This window comes from Nematolebias whitei, chromosome 11 (genome assembly GCF_014905685.2).
Source record: "Nematolebias whitei isolate Nwh7 chromosome 11, NemWhi1, whole genome shotgun sequence".
Classification (NCBI taxonomy): domain Eukaryota; kingdom Metazoa; phylum Chordata; class Actinopteri; order Cyprinodontiformes; family Rivulidae; genus Nematolebias; species Nematolebias whitei.
The window spans coordinates 2,280,528-2,299,019 of record NC_056508.1 but is presented as its reverse complement, the minus strand read 5'-3'; the positions used below and the strand labels follow the sequence as shown (position 1 = coordinate 2,299,019).

The window sequence follows — 18,492 nt, the reverse complement described above, 5'->3', positions numbered from 1 at the left end:
ACGTTTCAGCACAAAAAAAGAAACTGTCCAGATGACCTGACTGAAAAATGTTGGATTGTATACCTGGATTATTGAGCATGGACTTTGTCACATTAAGGAATATTTAAACTCTATTCTACATTTATTTAATGTAATCACAATATCTGAAACATGGCTGATTACATAAAAGGGAACAGATTTTTACTTAGATGGAAACGAATTCAGATACATGAACAGAAAAAATAAAGGTGGTGACCCAGAGTGATCATGGACCTCTTGGCTGCATCTCTGATCAGTCTTCTCCTTGTTCCAGATGTAGATGAACATATACTGAGATATATTCATAAATTAAACTGATTCATTCATTTTTCTGGACTGAATAATATCGTGCATTGAATTTAATAAAATGTAACGTGAGGTGTTAATTTTCTTTGACCCATCAAATGAATGTGGTCATTTATTAACAGAATCAAAGTTTAACATCAAACATTTACATTAATTTGGCAAGATTGATTTCAACAACAACATAATTAATTAGCAAGTTTTACAAGGAGGAAACCATACGGCCATGGTTTCCCCATTTCAAACATTATAACAGACATTTCTAAAAATATCTGGAATGATTTGCTAGCAGGATAGAAGAGCTTAAAGATGGGAAAATGAAGTTTAGAGGGAGGGAGATGGTGTGTGAGAGAAAGTGTTGAACAGAACGGCACCCTCCATTCGAACCCAGCTTTCCTCGGTACGCTTCGGTGGTAAACTCGACTCATTACCTCTCTGACGATGAATCAGCGGATACGGAGTTCCAGTTAACGCTACCGGTCCAGCGTCTCCGTAGGATGGCAGAGAACCGTCCGGAGTGGTGGCGGTACTTCATCAACACCAGTTCACCTCACGAGTGGACTCACATGAGTGGAGTCCTTCAGAAGTTCCACTCAGATGTGGAAGATTGCATAATTCCCACGAGACTCAGACAAACTCCGGATCATGTCTGGAACTCCTGTTCTCCCCAGCACTTCTTGTGTTCGGTTTGCTCTCCGAACCGAACTCGACCGGGCTCGACTGCTCTCGACCCAACACGACAGAACGAACTGGTTTGAACTAGGAAGTGCCGACATTTAAAGAGTTCTATTTCCGGTTCATTTGGGAAGTTCCTGATTGGCTGAAATAGCTAATCAGGGGTGTGTTTTTGTGACGTAAGAGGTCACTAGAAGTCAGAAAAACAGAAAATGTTTTGGAACAGATTGAAAATGTTTTAGAGACAGACGAGAGAAATGTTTGGGCGAGTTGGGGGAAAACAGGTGCCAGCTTCTCTATATTACGTCTGAGAGGATTTAAAAACATGACAGTTCGTTCCAACAACTTGTTTTCGACCTTTGACCGACATCACAACTTGCTCATTTCAGACAGAAGATCAGAAAATGCATGAATTACTCCGTAACACATTCCAATTTGATTTCTACTTGAATGAGGATTAAAAATCACTAATACTGTTTCACAGTTGAATTAAAATGAGTAGTTCACTTCAACATTTAAAAATGGTTTGAACTAAACACACTTTGATTATCAAGAAATTTGTAAAATAGTAATGATAATAAAAAAGAGTGTTCTTTCAATTGATCAGTGCAGGACAAGAGAAAGTCTCTGGATGAACTTAATCTTGTGTTTCTGGACTCAAATCAATGAAATACAGTTCTTGTCCCAGGAAGGCCAGATTTGACCTGAGGCTTAGTTCACTACACAGATGAAAGTTTAGAGGGACGGCCGGGTCTTGGTAGATTTGCAGTGGTCTCATACTCCTTCCATTTCAATATGATTGCTTGCACAGTGCTCCTTGGGATGTTTAAAGCTTGGAAAATCTTTTTATATCCAAATCCAGCTTTAAACTTCTCCACAACAGTATCTCGGACCTGCCTGGTGTGTTCCTTGGTCTTCATGATGCTCTCTTGGCTTTGAACAGAACCCTGAGACTATCACAGAGCAGGTGCATTTATACGGAGACTTGATTACACACAGGTGGATTCTATTCATCATCATCAGTCATTTGGGACAACATTGGATCATTCATAGATCCTCACTGAACTTCTGGACTGAGTTTGCTGCACTGAAAGTAAAGGGGCCCAATAATACTGCACGCCCCACTTTTCAGTTTTTTATTTGTTAAAAACGTTTGACACATCCAATAAATTTCATTCCACTTCACGATTGTGTCTCACTTGTTGTTGATTCTTCACAAAAAATTAAAATTTTATATCTTTATGTTTGAAGCCTGAAATGTGGCAAAAGGTTGAAAAGTTCAAGGGGGCCGAATACTTTCGCAAGGCACTGTACTTCAACTATGACATCTGGTAACATCACATGAGACTGATTTTGTAAAACCTTTGGGGATTTGTTTTAATCTGAATGAAGTTTGTTTGTTTACTCCTCGTCAGGCCAATTACAGCTTCCCAGACGGACAAGTTGAATCTCCAGGACTGTTTAGAGCTCGGTAGAGAAGCCCGGGTGAGCCACAGAGTCTGTCTTCACATTATTCAGTGTTTTGTTGGAAGCACCAATTAAGTCTTATGTGGAAAACTCACTACTTTGGATATTTTTGTTTCAGGTAGCCAAAGTGCGAACAATCACCACCAATCCAAACTCTCTGAAGCAGGGGAAAGATGGGCCTCAGCAGCCTGTCCTGCAGGATGGAAGAGAGGACACACTTTGGATCACTGAACTGGAGAAGTACGTGTTGGCCCACTTATATTCTGTGTGTGGTGTGTGTGTGTGTGTGTGTGTGTTCACAGGAAAGTGACATATTATTATGACTGTATATTAAAAGAACACTGATGTTGTTTCGGGAATTCACGTCTGCTGTCAAGCTTGACTAATGTCTTGAATCAGAGCTGTGTTTTGTGCATTTGTAGGACTTTTTGTTTCCTTTCTCTCCCTCTCAGGGACAAATCTGTGCTGACTGTAAGTCGTTGTTTCCCCACGGTGAATGAGTTCCCTCATACCATGGGGCGGCTGTGGCTGAGTGGTTAGAGCAGTCATCCTCCAATGCGAGAGTTGGGGGTTCAATTCCACCAGCAGTCACATGCCGAAGTGTCCCTGGGCAAAACACTGAACCCCTCACAGCCTCTGATGTGTGTCCCACCAGTGTATGAATGTGATAAAGCTCTGATTAGTCTCTTTAGAATGATTTGTTCAATTATCTTTGTAGAGATCTAGTATAGAGCTGTATGAACGGGTCACTGAGGCACAGATTGTTGTAAAGAGCTTTGAGTGTCTTGATAAGACAGAAAGGAGTTATATAAAAACAGTCCATTTAACAAACCAAAGCCACACAAACTGTGAAACTGTGGTCTCACTGCTTTATGTGTTCAAGACAAGGGCGTGTGGGGGACACACTGATGTGTGTAGGTGTGTGTGTGCGCGCGTTAAAAAAAAGTTGTTCACTAATGTACAAAAAAAGCAACATTTCACCTAGATTTCCTTTAATTCCACACATTTAAAACATGTTTCTCACCAAGTTTGTGTAAATTCATCAGTGGGTTTTAAAGACATTTTAACTTTAATACACTTTAACACAGAGCGTCAGATCAGCACTATTTGTCTTTATAGCAAAATAAAAACCATCACCACTGGACTTTTTTACTTGTGTTCAACACTCCTCATCTAAATGATGTTTCTCATGAAGCTTGAGGACAATAAGGTGTGGGGGTTTAAAGACATTTCAACTTTAATGCACCTGAACACACAGAGTCTCTTACACCTGCAGCGTCTTACAGCGTCACAGTTACTGCTAAGCTAACATGCTACAGATGTAGCTCCTCTTTACTCCTAACATGAATACATGTTTATGATCAAACACCCCCCCCCCCCCCCCCCCATCAAGGTGTACAAGAAGAAGCTGGAGAGCAAGCTCTAGCAGAACAATATCAGAGAGGTGTGGTCAGGGATGAGAAAGATCACAGGCTTCAAGCAGAAGGAGGATCAGAAGGATGGAAGCCTGGACAGAGCCAATGAACTGAACACTTTCTTCAATAGGTTCAGTTCAGGAAAAAGCTCAGCACAGCCAAACATACATACCACCCTCCTTTGACCCAAGGCTGTCCTGTCACACCTCAAATATTGTATCTACCACCTCAGTCATGGACCCTTCTTCTTCTACATGTTGGTCTTCAACTAAATCAGAAGATGCTGATACCTCCTTTGCCTCCCCCCTCTGCGTCTCCAGAAGTCAGGTGAGGAAGCAGCTGGAGAGACTGAACCAGAATAAGGCTGCAGGTCCAGATGGTGTCAGTCACAGAGTCCTGATGGTCTGTACAGAGCAGCTCTGTGGGGTTCTGTAGCACCTCTTCAACCTTAGCCTGACCCAGGAGAAGGTTCCAGTGTTGTGGAAAACCTCCTGCCTTGTTCCAGTATCAAAGAAAACTCACCCATCAGTCCTCAATGACTATAGACCTGTTGCCCTGACATCCCACATCATAAGGGTCCTAGAGAGACTTCTGCTGGCCCACCTGACTAAACAAACCAGCACATATCAGGACCCACTGCAGTTTGTTTATCAGCTTGGACTTGGAGTTGAAGATGCCATCATACACCTGCTTCAGCAAACTCACTGTCATCTAGAAAAGGCAGACAGCACTGTGAGAGTCATGTTCTTTGATTTCTCCAGTGCATTTAACACAATCCAGCCTGATTTACTGTCATAAACTCCAGAAGACTCAGGTGGAGGCCTCAACAATCACCTGGATCAAAGACTACCTGACAAACAGACCACAGTTTGTGAGACTGAAGGGTTGTGTGTCCGACCAGGTGGTCAGTAGCTCAGGAGCACCACAGGGGACTGTACTCTCACCATTCCTTTTCACTCTGTACACCTCAGATTTCCAGTACAAAACAGACTCCTGTCAATATTCAGATGACTCTGCAGTGGTCGGGTGGATCAGAGATGGACAAGAAGCTGAGTACAGGGAACTGGTGGACCGCTTTGTGGCATGGTGTGGAAACAATCATCTCATCTTGAATGTGAACAAAACAAAGGAGATAATTGTAGATTTCAGGAGAATCAGGAACAGATCCAACCCTATTTCCATCATGGGAGAAGAAGTGGAGGTGGTGGAGAAGTATAAATACCTTGGGGTTCACCTGGACAATAGACTGGACTGGAAATGCAACAGTGAAGCGTCTACAAGAAGGAACAGAGCAGACTGTACTTCTTGAGGAAGCTGAAGTCCTTCAACATTTGCAGCAAGATGCTGCATATCTTCTATAAGTCTGTTGTAGAGAGCGCTGTCTCTTCTGCCATCATCTGCTGGGGGAGCAGCACCAGAGCAAGTGACTTAAAAAAGATCAACAAGCTCATAAAAAAGGCTGGCTCAGTTCTGGGGACTCCTCTAGAACCTTTGGAGATGATTGTTCAAAGAAGGATTCTTCATAAAATGAAGAACATTATAGACAACCCTCAGCATCCTCTTCATCAGACTGTCATACAACAACAGACTGTCATAAACAACAGACTGTCATACAACAACAAACTGTCATACAACAACAGACTATCATACAACAACAGACTGTCATACAACAACAGACTGTCATACAACAACAGACTGTCATACAACAAAGTGTCTTCAGTCAGAGGCTTCTTCAGATCTGTTGTAGGACAGACCGCTACAAGAGATCCTTTCTGCCCACAGCCATCAGCATTTAGAACAACTCTTTAATGAAACCAGGATGATGAGTTACAACAACATATGATTTCCCTCTAGGATTACTAAAGTATTTTTGAATTGAATTGAATTGAATCAACAACTGCCTGCACTAAGCTGCTAAACTGGTGAGCGAGTAACACAGAGGTGTCTCCTTCTCCTCCACCTGTGCGCGTTTTCTGCCGAGGCAGGAGGAGATTAACAGAAACACTGCAGGCTGCTGTGTTTAGACTGAACTAATGTTTCATAGTAAAAATGGGGGGGTCCAAATGGAAGTTTTTTTAATGTGTGTGTGTGTGGGGGGGGGGCACTTCCCCTTCACATGTAATGGTTGTGATGCCTGTGGTTCAAGAGTTGGTTTTTTTTATCTCCCACCACCAGAAATGGAAGGCGATAATGTTTTGGCCCATGTCCATGGCATGTATGTTTGTCTCTACCGTTAGCTAAATATCTCATGAACCACTGGTCAGATTTTAGTGCAACTCACAGAAAGTAATCATCAGTTGGACAACTACAGCTGATTAACTTTTGGATTCAACCCAGTTCAAGACGGCTGCCACAGACAACTGAATTTCGAAAATATAAAAATGACTCAGTCAGTTTTACAGATATTGAGCTGAAACTTGAGGCTTGGAATGGGACAGAAGGACATACTGATGGGTACGATACTGTGAATAAAAATAGCACCGTTTCACAGTGCCAAAGTCCATGCTCAATAATCCAGGTATAAAATCCAACAATGTTCAGTCAGCTCATCTGGACAGTTTCTTTTTTTGTGCTGAGACGATTCGCCCTCCATCCAGAATGTTAAATGGACTTTACTTATGTAAAACCTTTCTATCTTATTTCAAGACACTCAAAGCTCTTTACAACAATCTGTGCCTCATTGACCCATTCATACAGCTCTATACTACAAACTGGATTCCAAAAAAGTTGGGACACTAAACAAATTGTGAATAAAAACTGAATGCAATGATGTGGAGGTCCCAACATCTAATATTTTATTCAGAATAGAACACAAATCACAGATCAAAAGTTTAAACTGAGAGAATGTATCATTTTAAGGGAAAAATCTGTTGTCTCCAAATGTCATGGCGTCAACAAATCCCAAAAAAGTTGGGACAAGTCCATTTTTACCACTGTGTGGCATCCCCCTTCTTCTTACAACACTCAACAGACGTCTGGGGACAGAGGAGACCAGTTTCTCAAGTTTAGAAATAGAAATGCTCTCCCATTCATGTCTAATACAGGCCTGTAACTGTTCAATCGTCTTGGGCCTTCTTTGTCGCACCTTCCTCTTTATGATGCGCCAAATGTTCTCTATAGGTGAAAGATCTGGACTGCAGGCTGGCCATTTCAGTACCCGGATCCTTCTCCTACGTAGCCATGATGTTGTGATTGCTGCAGAATGTGGTCTGGCATTATCAGGGTCTTCCTGGGTTGTCTGGTACACATCAGATCAGGACAAGACAGGGTAGACCCAACGACGATGCGACAATGAACAAGACTAACAGACAGACTATATACCCAGACAAGACAGGATGTGATTACAAACAGCTGGCACGAGACAAGGGTGAAATTGCTCCCGCCAATCTCTAGCTAACTTTGCCAACTTTACAAACTGACTTCAACTGTATATATATATATATATATATATATATATATGTCTATATAGATAATACATATATGGATATATATATACAGAACAGGTGGAAGAAGGAAGTCCGTGCGCTCTGAACCGTGGAAGCTGAGCCACGAGTTTAGCTAATGTTTGGCTAACGAGCTGGTCAGAGAGCTGCTTCGGCTAGTGAGGCCTGCGGAGACCCGGTCCGCCGCCGTTTGGACCTCCGAGCCGCTGAAACCGAGCCGTTAACGGCGGAGACCCGGTCCGCCGCTGTTTGGACCTGCGAGCTGCTGAAACCAAGCAGTTTACGTAGGAGACCCGGTCCGCCGCTGTTTGGACCTGCAAGCCGCTGAAACTGAGCAGTTTACGTCGGAGACCCGGTCCGCTGTCGATTGGGCCTGCGAGCCGCTGGAACCGAGCTGTTTACAGAAGAGACCCGGTCCGCCGCCGATTGGACCTGCGAGCCGCTGAAACCGAGGAAGCTAAACTACAGCTGTGGGATTTGGGAGCTGTTGCAACCGGGACCTGGTCTGTCACCGTTGGGGCTGCGAACTGCTGGACCGAGTGAATCGTGGGACTGCGTGGGACCTGGAGGTTGTTGCCGCTAGGCCTCGGCTAGACCTGGCTAGGCCTCGGCTAACAACATAAGCTAACAACATAAGCCTGTGAACCTCGTGGCTGGATCCTGTGCTTCTGGGAGTTGAGACCAATAATCCAGAAGTATTGTTAGTAATGCCGAGCAAACACAGAGATAAGAGACAAGTGTCGGAAAATAATTCAGAAGTGTAGTGAACTAGACCTCCTACATCAATCTGTCTCTGAAGACCTTCAGGGTACAGGAACTGTTATTTCATTTATTTGAATCCAGAACACAAAGTATCTCATCAAGAGACTATTTAATTGTATCCTGAATTAATCAATTGAAGGAACACTCTTCTTTTTTTTATATTATCATTACTATTTTACAATATCTTGATAATCAAAAGTGTGTTCAGTTCATACCATTTCTAATGTTGAAGTAAACTACTCATTTAAATTCAAAAAGCGTTTAATACAAAAACAACTGGACTTTATTTGTAACAGAAGACGTTTCGCTCCTCATCCGAGGAGCTTTCTCAATTCAAAGAGCAGAGAGTGAGAGATTCAGGTTATAAGGCTGAGTGGGATAAGACACACACATATGTAGATTGGCAATTCACACCTAAACAACCTTAACAGTAAGAGTATTTTGTTCCTCTAATTCACAGACGAGGCCCCTCTGTTCCCATCAGGTGTGAAAACCTGCTGGGAATCTGTTTTAAAGTTGCATTATATGTTTTTGAAAGTGGAAATCTGAGGCCGCCTCCTCTGTTAAGAGACGGCTTTTCTCTTTTTACATAAATTGCTTCCTTCACCCCCCTCTCAAACCATCTGTGTTCTCTGTCCAAAATGTGCACATTTTGGTCCTCAAAAGAGTGTCCCTTATCTGTGAGGTGGAGGTGAACTGCTGAATTTTGTCCAGAGGAGGTGGCTCTCCTGTGTTGAGCCATGCGTCTGTGATGAGGCTGTTTAGTTTCTCCAATGTAGAGGTCTGGACAGTCCTCGCTGCACTAGAACGCATACACTACACCACTCTGTGTATGGGTGTTTTGTCTTTAGGGTGGACCAGCCTCTGTCTGAGAGTCCTGCTGGGTTTGAAATGTACTGGGATCTTGTGTTTGTTGAAGATCCTTCTGAATTTCTCTGATACTCCAGCAACATAAGGGATGACGATGTTTTTCCGTCTGTTGTTCTCCTTTTTCTGTTTATTAGTGTGTTTTGTAGATTTCCTCACTGACTTGACAAAAGCCCAGTTAGGATATCCACATGTTTGAAGAGCTTCTTGAATGTGTTTCTGGTCCTTTTCCTTACCTTCTGTCTTCGTGGGAACGCATTCGGCCCAATGTTGTAAAGTTCTGATGACAGAGAGTTTGTGTTCCAGTGGATGGTGGGAGTCAAACAGAAGATACTGGTCTGTGTGGGTTGGTTTTCTGTAAACTTCAATGTTGAGGCTGTCCTCTCTCTCCATCTGAACCAAACAGTCCAAAAAAGGCAGCTTGTTGTCGTTTGCATCCTCTCTGGTGAACTTGATGTTGTTATCGACCGAGTTAATGTGTCTGGTGAACGCTTCTATTTCCATGGCTTGGATTTTGACCCAGGTGTCATCCACATATCAGAACCAATGGCTTGGCGTTGTTCCCTCATAGGAGTTTAGGGCTCTCTGTTCCACTTCCTCCATGTAGAGATTGGCAACAATGGGTGACACTGGAGATCCCATGGCACAGCCGTGCTTCTGTCTGTAAAAACTGTCATTGAACTTGAAATAAGTGGTGGAGAGGCAGAGATCCAACAGGGTGCAGATCTGGTCTGGGGTGAAGTTGGTCCTGTTGATTAAGTCCTTGTCTTGTAAAAGTTGTTTTCTGACGGTTTCTACTGCTTCAGAGATGGGTATGCATGTGAAAAGAGAAGTCACATCATACGATACAAGGGTTTCTCCTGGGGTTAGTTTCAAGTGTTGAACTTTGTTAGCAAAATCAATGGAGTTCTTTATGTGATGAGGTGTGTTTCCAACAAGAGGAGCTAAAATACCAGCCAGATGTTTAGCAATATTGTATGTCACTGAGTTCATGCTGCTGACGATGGGTCTGAGTGGTGTTCCTTCTTTGTGTATTTTTGGAAGTCCATAAAGACAGGGAGTGGCTTCCCCTGGGTGCAATCTATAATACAACAATCGATTGATTGTTTTCTCCTTTTCAAATTTTTGCAGGTAATCTGTGACTTTCTTTTTGTAGGCGCTGGTTGGGTCCCTCTTCAAGGTCTCGTAGGTGTTGCTGTCGCTCAGTAGTGTAGTTATTTTTTCCTGGTAATCAGAAGTGTTGAGGACTACTGTGCATCTTCCTTTATTAGCTGGTAAAATGGTGATATTTTGGTCCTGGCTGAGTGATGTTACAGCTTTCCTTTCCTGTGGTGTGAGGTTTGAAGGAGGCAGTTTGGCACTGGAGAGGGTTGCTGATATTTTCATTCCGAGTTGTTCTGCCTCTCCTTCCGTCAAGTTGTTGTTCCTAATCGTGGATTCAGTGGCCATGATTAGTTCCACAACAGGTATTTCTTGTGGGGAGATGGCAAAGTTTAGTCCTTTTTTCAGCACATCTTTTTCAGGTTGTGTCAATGTCCTGTTAGACAAATTTCTAACCCACTGGTCCTGAAAATTAGTGTTGGCGACAACCTCCTGATCTTGACTGATGGTTTGTGATGAGAAAACGGCTCTCTGTTGTAATTTTAGAAACTTACTTTTTTGGCGTTCCTTGCTCTTTTGATGCTGTGAAAGCTGGGCCTTTTCAACGAAACAAGAAACTTCTTCCAACAGAGAAAGTGGTAGCAGAGTAGACAGCTTCTGGAGGGTCTGATCCATTTTGAGTGAGAGAGCTTCAATGGTGAAGTGTATCTGTCTTATTCTCTCACTGAGCAGCTTTTTTTGAGCTTTCAGGAGTATTCCTTCTGCTCTATGTCCTTTGATCGAGGAGTTGAGTTTCAAACTGCTAGGGATGAGTTTTTCTTGTCTGCATCTCAGACTGAAACGAAGATGATTCCTGTAGTCGGCAAACTTTCTTGACATCTTCTCAAACTCCCGCACTGCTCCTAGGGTATCCTTCCCAAAATGTTTAGCAGGTGAAGATTCTCAGTCATCCAGGACATGATGAATTCAAAAAGCGTTCAATACAAAAACAACTGGACTTTATTTGTAACAGAAGACGTTTCTCTCCTCATCCGAGGAGCTTTCTCAATTCAAAGAGCAGAGAGTGAGAGATTCAGGTTATAAGGCTGAGTGAGATAAAACAGTGACAGTTGTTTTTGTATTGAACACTTTTTGAATTCATCATGTCCTGGATGACTGAGAATCTTCACCAGCACTCATTTAAATCAACTGTCAAACAGTATTAATGATTTTTAAACCTCATTAGACTTAGGTCATACAAGTTAAATGTCTATTTACAACGTAATTGTGCATTTTACTCTTCTGTCTGAATGAGGAGTGGAGTTGTAATGTCTGTCAAAAGTCAGAGAACAAGTTATGAGAACGAAGTGCCTTGTTTTAAAACTCTCAGACAGTAAATAAGAACTGGCGCCTGCGAGTCTCTCACTTCTTCAAAATATTTTCCTGTCTGTTACTAACTGTTCTTAAAAACATGTCTGCTGTCTGTGACCTCTAGTAACCCTCTGACATCACTAAAACTCCACCCCTGCTGGTTGTGTTAACCAATCAGGAAGTACCAAGTAACAGGAAGTGGATACCCTTTAAAAGTCAACACTTACTGGAACTTAAAAAGTTCTTACTGGGACTGCAGTCTTGCTGGAGTCTTACAGCTGAACTAAATAGCTGATGGATTTTGGACCATGAGCCAAGGGTCAGTCCATTTCAGTAGAGTCACAGTACACCTCAAAACTCAAAAAAGAAAGAATCCGTTGTTAATTAAACAATTGATATTCTTTGTGCTTGAACTAGCCTTAAGAATAATTAATTAATAGGATGTCCACAGCAACAGCTATCCTGACATACTGCATATTGGTGCCCCGTACGCTTTCTGAAGAGATAAATTCTGTGTGACCTGATATTGTGGAAAACGCTTCATGTTGGCATAAAAAGTCCAAATTTTGACCTTGGAAAGTAATTTTTCATGGCTTTGGTGTTCAGAACGATACAGTATTGTGTTGATGTTCATTTGAATCTGGAAATTGTCATTCTGTGTGTGTGTGATTAAGCTGTAAGCAGAGAGAAAAGACGCATCATTCTGTTGAAACTCTTTTCATAGCCGGTGGTTCTACGGTTCCGACCCGGTTCTGATAAGTGGACTCAAACGAGTCGTGTTTTAAAGATGAAACGCTGTCTATGAAACTGAGCGCCGACTCAGAAGCTGCTTGAATATTAATCGCTACATTTCCACAGTTAATTTGTGCATTTTCGAAGCGTTAATGGGTAAAATTATCGCCAGTCTTTGGAGCTAACAGCTAGCTTACACAAGTACACACGAGCTGTGATTGGTCGAGGACCGCTGTGTGAAACGTTCTGATTTGCTGAGAAGCCGGTGACGTAACGCCGTGTACGTCCACTCACTCTGGCGTCAGTGCAAAAAGCCCACCCCGATGTCCACGTATCTGTAAAGTCACGTGACCCCGGACATGAAGCTCGTTTTCAAACGGAGTCTTCTTTAGTGGTTAGAAAAGCTGAATAAAAGCCCTCAAATCGGTCCTAACCTGATGAGTTTATGCCTAAAGAGCGTGTCTTTGAAGCGACGCCACGTTCAAGCTTTAAATCCGTTTATAAATGCTGATTTGGACCGTGTTCGTCCGTTGCTAATTGAAGGTAACGGCTAACGACCGGATGTCAACAGGACTGTTCACAGAAAGTTGTCAGTGACTCTTACCGTCGAAGATGTGTAGCTACAGTCACTCTGTGGTAAAAATAAGCTTGCACCACCACCTGCTGTTGAAAACACAGTATAACAGTTTTTCAGAACTGGAAGCTGCAAATTACTGTGAGCCTTTTAGTTGTTAATCATGCTTGGTTTATAATTAACTGTTTAATAGCAAATTCAGGTAAATTAAACTGTCAGACTTAGTGAATATTGCAGGTTTATTAATTTTTTAGTGCATTTGAATAAATAAACACTGAAATAGCCTGGTTCATTGTACCTGTTAGGATTAAGCTCATATTAAGTAACACTGCCACAGGAGGCATTTACTTATAATATTCATGGATGGGGTAAAACTTAAAACAGGTGCCCAATTATTGAAAAGCTGGCTTATAACAGTACTTTGGGGGAACCGCAGAGCTGATTAGTGTGTGAAACTTGCTGCTCACTTAAATACAAACATTTACCTGTTGAAAAACTCTAAGATTGCGACGGTTTAACCTGATAGGTTTTGCTGAACAGTGAATATGACCATGGCAGATTCAACAAAAGCTGATCATGCTGATCCTGCTCCAAGTGGTGTTAAGAAGGACTGGCTTGAGAGAGCTTTGACGCTGCTCTCAGATTACTTATCTCTATATGGTGACCAGGTGGAATGCATGAACTCAACAGATTTACTCGACGAGTTTAAGAAGGTGGCAGGCAGTGTCACTTCTGTAGCCATAAAGAAGTCGGGCTATGAGCAACTAGCTAAAATAGCACTCTTGCTAAAAGCTGAATATTACCTGGAGGCCAGCAGGAGAGAAGCCCTTGAAATAAATTAGAAACGCGACTCAGAGGACCGTCAAGCAACATATGATGAGTATCTACAACTCAAGGCGCAGTTTCAATTACACTGTGTTCAGACAATGATATTCTGCGCCAACTGTTGCAGCTAACATCAAAATCTCTGGACGAGTGCAAATTGGAAAGAGCGGCATTAGTCCAACAAGGCGTGCATTTACAAAGTGAGTGTCATACATCACGTGAACGGTTAACAGCCTGTGAGGCAAAACTTGCCGTGGCCACAAATAAAATCTCTGATGAGGAAAAAAGTTATCTGGAACTCGAAAACAAACTGGGTCAGAATCCAGTTCAACCATCACCACCTCCAAGTGATTTTGTTGTACCACCTCCACAAACTCTCCTTATGCCACCTCCACGTGATTCTGGTATACCACCTCCACGTGATTCTTTTGTTCCGCCTCCACTAATCCATCATCCTCTGCTCTCAATAGCGGTATTGCAAAAAATAGCAAAATATGTCCAACGCTTCGAGCCAGGGCCGTTGGGTTCGACCGACACTAAGGCCTATCTGCAAGACCTTGACTTCCAACTGGGAAGCTATCCGAACGCTACAGTTGAGGATAAAATAGGTTTGATCAGGCTCACTTCAGCCAGGACGGTGTTTTCCTTTATTGAGCGTCAACCAGATGCCACAAGGAAGGATTACAGCCTGTTATGTGCTGCTCTAATTAAAGAGTATACCCCTTGCGCGGGACCTGGCGGTTATCCAGCCGCCGACAAGGTCATGCAAGGTAAGAATGAACACCCAAGGGCATATTATTCCAGAATTTTACAGGCTTATTTTGGTTACAGGAACGAAACCGACATGGAGGAGGAGGAGGCGTTTAAGTTCGTTTTCAGCAAAAATCTCCACACTGACATAAAGACGTCAGTACAGATGATGGCTAATTTCAAAGAAAAAACCATCAGTGAGATAAAAAATTGTGCTATGAATGTCTTTGAGGCCTGGTCACAGGCCAGGACACCCATTGAGGTGTTCCCAGGTGAGCTGATTCCTTCCCAGTCATTAGAATTGGAAGGGACGAGAGCTTCAGCTCCCCCTCCCAAGAAAGGCGAGAGGAAACGAGATTTCCCAGCTGCCAAACCACAACAGATGAGTGCCCCCTGGTTCAGAAAAGATCCTAAATGGTTTCCCAAGAAACCAGAGGATGTACCAGAAGGGGGGCGCACGTCCTAAGAGTAAAAAGTATGGCACCCAAGGTAACCCATACAACCAGGGATCCCACCAGGAACCCCAGAGGAGGGAGCCTGCTCCCCCTCCACGTCAACCTGAACAGCCTGAGACAAAAAAGAAACAGCAGCAGGTCCAGAAAAAGAGCCCCAGACCTCTGAGCTCTGACGAGCCAGAAAGTGTGCGTCGGTTCTTAAAAATATTGAGAGGTACTGCCACGGACAACCAACCTGACGCGTTCTGTGGCAATATCATTGCTAATGAGTAAGAACACACAAACAACACCGTTACTGCTGTCACAGACAGTCACCATGACGTTGTTGTTGTAAACTTTGACAGCCCCTCATCAGAAAAAGTGGGGGTACACTCGCACGTCACCGACGGTGGCACGTCACCGACGGTGACCCGTCACAAACTGAAACCTCAGAAACAGCAACAGCTGTTCTGACTGTTCAGACAAATCAAGGTGACACAAACAACAACGTTGCCGCTGTCACGGACAGCCACCAGGACCTTGTTGTTACAAACAATGAGAGCCCCTAAACACACGGAGAGCGGGTGATCTCATACATCAGTGACGGAGGCCCGTCAAAAACTGAACTCTCAGGAGCAGCAGCGACTGCGCCAACTTCGGATAAACCGGGATTACACAGACAAAGGTAAACGTAAGAAGAAACGTTGGCCAAAACCTACAAGGTTCCTGTGTAACCTTATCAGAAAGGGGGTCGCTAAAAAAGCTTACCTGTCAATCACACTTGAAGGGGTCCTCACACATGAAGCCCTACTGAACGGTGGGGCCGACATAACTATTATGTCAGCCAAACTGTTTGAGGAGCTCAGGACCGCCGCTAACTGTGTTCACAGGGAAATACCTCTCATAGAACATGCTATAGAAATGTAGGGCCTCGCAGAGACAAGGACAACCCTAATAGCTATAGCCATGGTTCACATGCAGGTTGGCGAGATGACACTATACCACCCGGTACATGTGTCTACGGTTGACTCGTTCCCATTTTTGATTGGCCAGGATTTTATAAATCGCTTTGATGCGATTATAGATTATGGTGAACAGACAATGTGGGCCAGAGTGAGCAAACCCCTGCCAATACTCATGCCTCCTGAGATGGTCACAGACTGCCCAACAGCAGGCACCGCAAAAGGCACTGAGGACTTTTCAGCAGAGAACACAGTCCCGGTAAGTAAGCCTTTAAAAGCATGTGAAACCGAAGAGACCCAACTCTACCAAACAAGGAAGCCTCCTCTGCGAGCTGAGACAGTCAGAGCCCACTGGATACTACCTACCATTGGTAGTTAAAGGTGTAGAGATCCAAGGATCCCACACCAAAGATGCTGTACTGTCGCTGTGGACAGATAAATCAGCTATTAACCAAGCTTTCTACGAAACATTGGTTAAAAAACATTTGGGTCCAGTTCTGATCAAGAAAGCTTTCCACTTTCCATTGTATCCCAACAGTTCATTAGTGATGACTGCGATAGGAGTCATTAACTTGAAACTGATCTGGAACCAACGGGAACTGGTCCACCCATTCCTCGTGGTCCCAGACTTACCACATGCAACCTACATAGGCTCTGACATCTTGGTAAGATTAGGTGTCCGAGTGGACACCAGCCACAATGTATTGTGGTCACTAAAACCAGCTACAAAGGATCCTCCTGTGCTAGACACAGCAAACCTTACAGCTGGACAGACCATTCTAGAGGTCTACCAGGTTGCTAAAAACCAAAACACCTCAGTACCACCTCAGTTAACAAACCTAATGGTACGAGTCCACATCATGGCGGGACAAGCTATTAGCCTTAAACAGGCGCACTTTCAACCATCTCCTACATTTTTTGAACTAGGACTGTCCATTGAGGCAGCAAGCCAAGTGAGCCTTGACTCCAGAACCACATCTGTTGCTGTGTGCAACAAAGGTACAGAAGAGGTACTGATCCCAAAAAACTCAAAGCCAGGATGGTTGATCTCCACAGATTTTCATGATTTTGAACTAGGCATTCCATTAGCATATCATGAAAAGGTTCTCTAAACAAGCTATTAACCTAACCATCTGAATCAACGACATAACTCTAAACACCTGCAAAAGATTCCCGAGGCTTTTAAAAACTCCCAGCCTTGTTCATTACTCAAAACCGCAATCATGGGTAAGACTGCCGACCTGGCTGCTGTCCATAAGGCCATCATTGACACCCTCAAGCAAGAGGGTAAGACACAGAAAGAAACTGATGAACGAATAGGCTGTTCCCAGAGTGCTGTATCAAGGCACCTCAGTGGGAAGTCTGTGGGAAGGGAAAAGTGTGGCAGAAAACGCTGCACAACGAGAAGAGGTGACCGGACCCTGAGGAGGATTGTGGAGAAGGGCCGATTCCAGACCTTGGGGGACCTGCGGAAGCAGTGGACTGAGTCTGGAGTAGAAACATCCAGAGCCACCGTGCACAGGCGTGTGCAAGAAATGGGCTACAGGTGCCACATTCCACAGGTCAAGCCACTTTTGAACCAGAAACAGCGGCAGAAGCGCCTGACCTGGGCTACAGAGAAGCAGTACTGGACTGTTGCTCAGTGGTCCAAAGTACTTATTTCGGATGAAAGCAAATTTTGCATGTCATTCGGAAATCAAGGTGCCAGAGTCTGGAGGAAGACTGGGGAGAAGGAAATGCCAAAATGCCAGAAGTCCAGTGTGAAGCACCCACAGTCAGTGATGGTCTGGGGTGCCATGTCAGCTGCTGGTGTTGGTCCACTGTGTTTTATCAAGGGCAGGGTCAATGCAGCTAGCTATCAGGAGATTTTGGAGCACTTCATGCTTCCATCTGCTGAAAAGCTTTATGGAGATGAAGATTTCATTTTTCAGCAGACCTGGCACCTGCTCACAGTGCCAAAACCACTGGTAAATGGTTTACTGACCATGGTATTACTGTGCTCAATTGGCCTGTCAACTCTCCTGACCTGAACCCCATAGAGAACCTGTGGGATATTGTGAAGAGAAAGTTGAGAGACACAAGACCCAACACTCTGGATGAGCTTAAGGCCGCTATCGAAGCATCCTGGGCCTCCATAACACCTCAGCAGTGCCACAGGCTGATTGCCTCCATGCCACGCCGCATTGAAGCAGTCATTCATGCAAAAGGATTCCCGACCAAGTATTGAGTGCGGAACTGAACATGATTATTTGAAGGTTGGCGTTTTTTGTATTAAAAACACTTGTCTTTCATTGGTGGGATGAAATATGCTCATTTTTTGGGACAGGCATTTTGGGTTTTCATGAGCTGTATGCCATAATCATCAGTATTAAAACAATTAAAGACGTGAAATATTTCAGTTGGTGTGCAATGAATCTGAAATATATGAAAGTTTCATTTTTATCATTACATTATGGAAAATAATGACCTTTATCACAATATGCTAATTTTTTGAGAAGGACCTGTATAGCGTCCTACCTATAGACAGGTCTAACAACACAGACAGGGACTCACTGGAGCTCCCCAAACATCAAGAACCCTTAGCAATCTCTTCACAGATTGAACAGGTGGTCGCCCAAGCCTACGCCCTGACGACTGATGGAAGAAAGGGACAAACTCCGCCAAGTTCTCCTGAAATATGAGAAGTCATTCTCGACTGACTCAATGGATTGTGGGTTGACCTCGCTCCACACCGTGAGCATCCCAACTCCGCCCAACTCACCGCCTACATTTGTCAGACAATACAAGATTCCCCTGGTAGTACGTCAACCTGTC

At 43.7% G+C, this 18,492-nt stretch overlaps 1 protein-coding gene across 1 annotated transcript in view; it reads left to right on the top strand.

The window, feature by feature from the left end:
- LOC119416586 (DNA (cytosine-5)-methyltransferase 3B-like) overlaps window positions 1–18,492 on the top strand; it is a 261,265-nt gene that overhangs the window by 224,128 nt on the left and 18,645 nt on the right. The window contains exons 18-19 of the mRNA XM_037683776.1: window positions 2,412–2,481; window positions 2,582–2,703. Coding sequence (XP_037539704.1) covers window positions 2,412–2,481; window positions 2,582–2,703 — 192 coding nt within the window. The remainder of the gene's footprint in view (window positions 1–2,411; window positions 2,482–2,581; window positions 2,704–18,492) is intronic.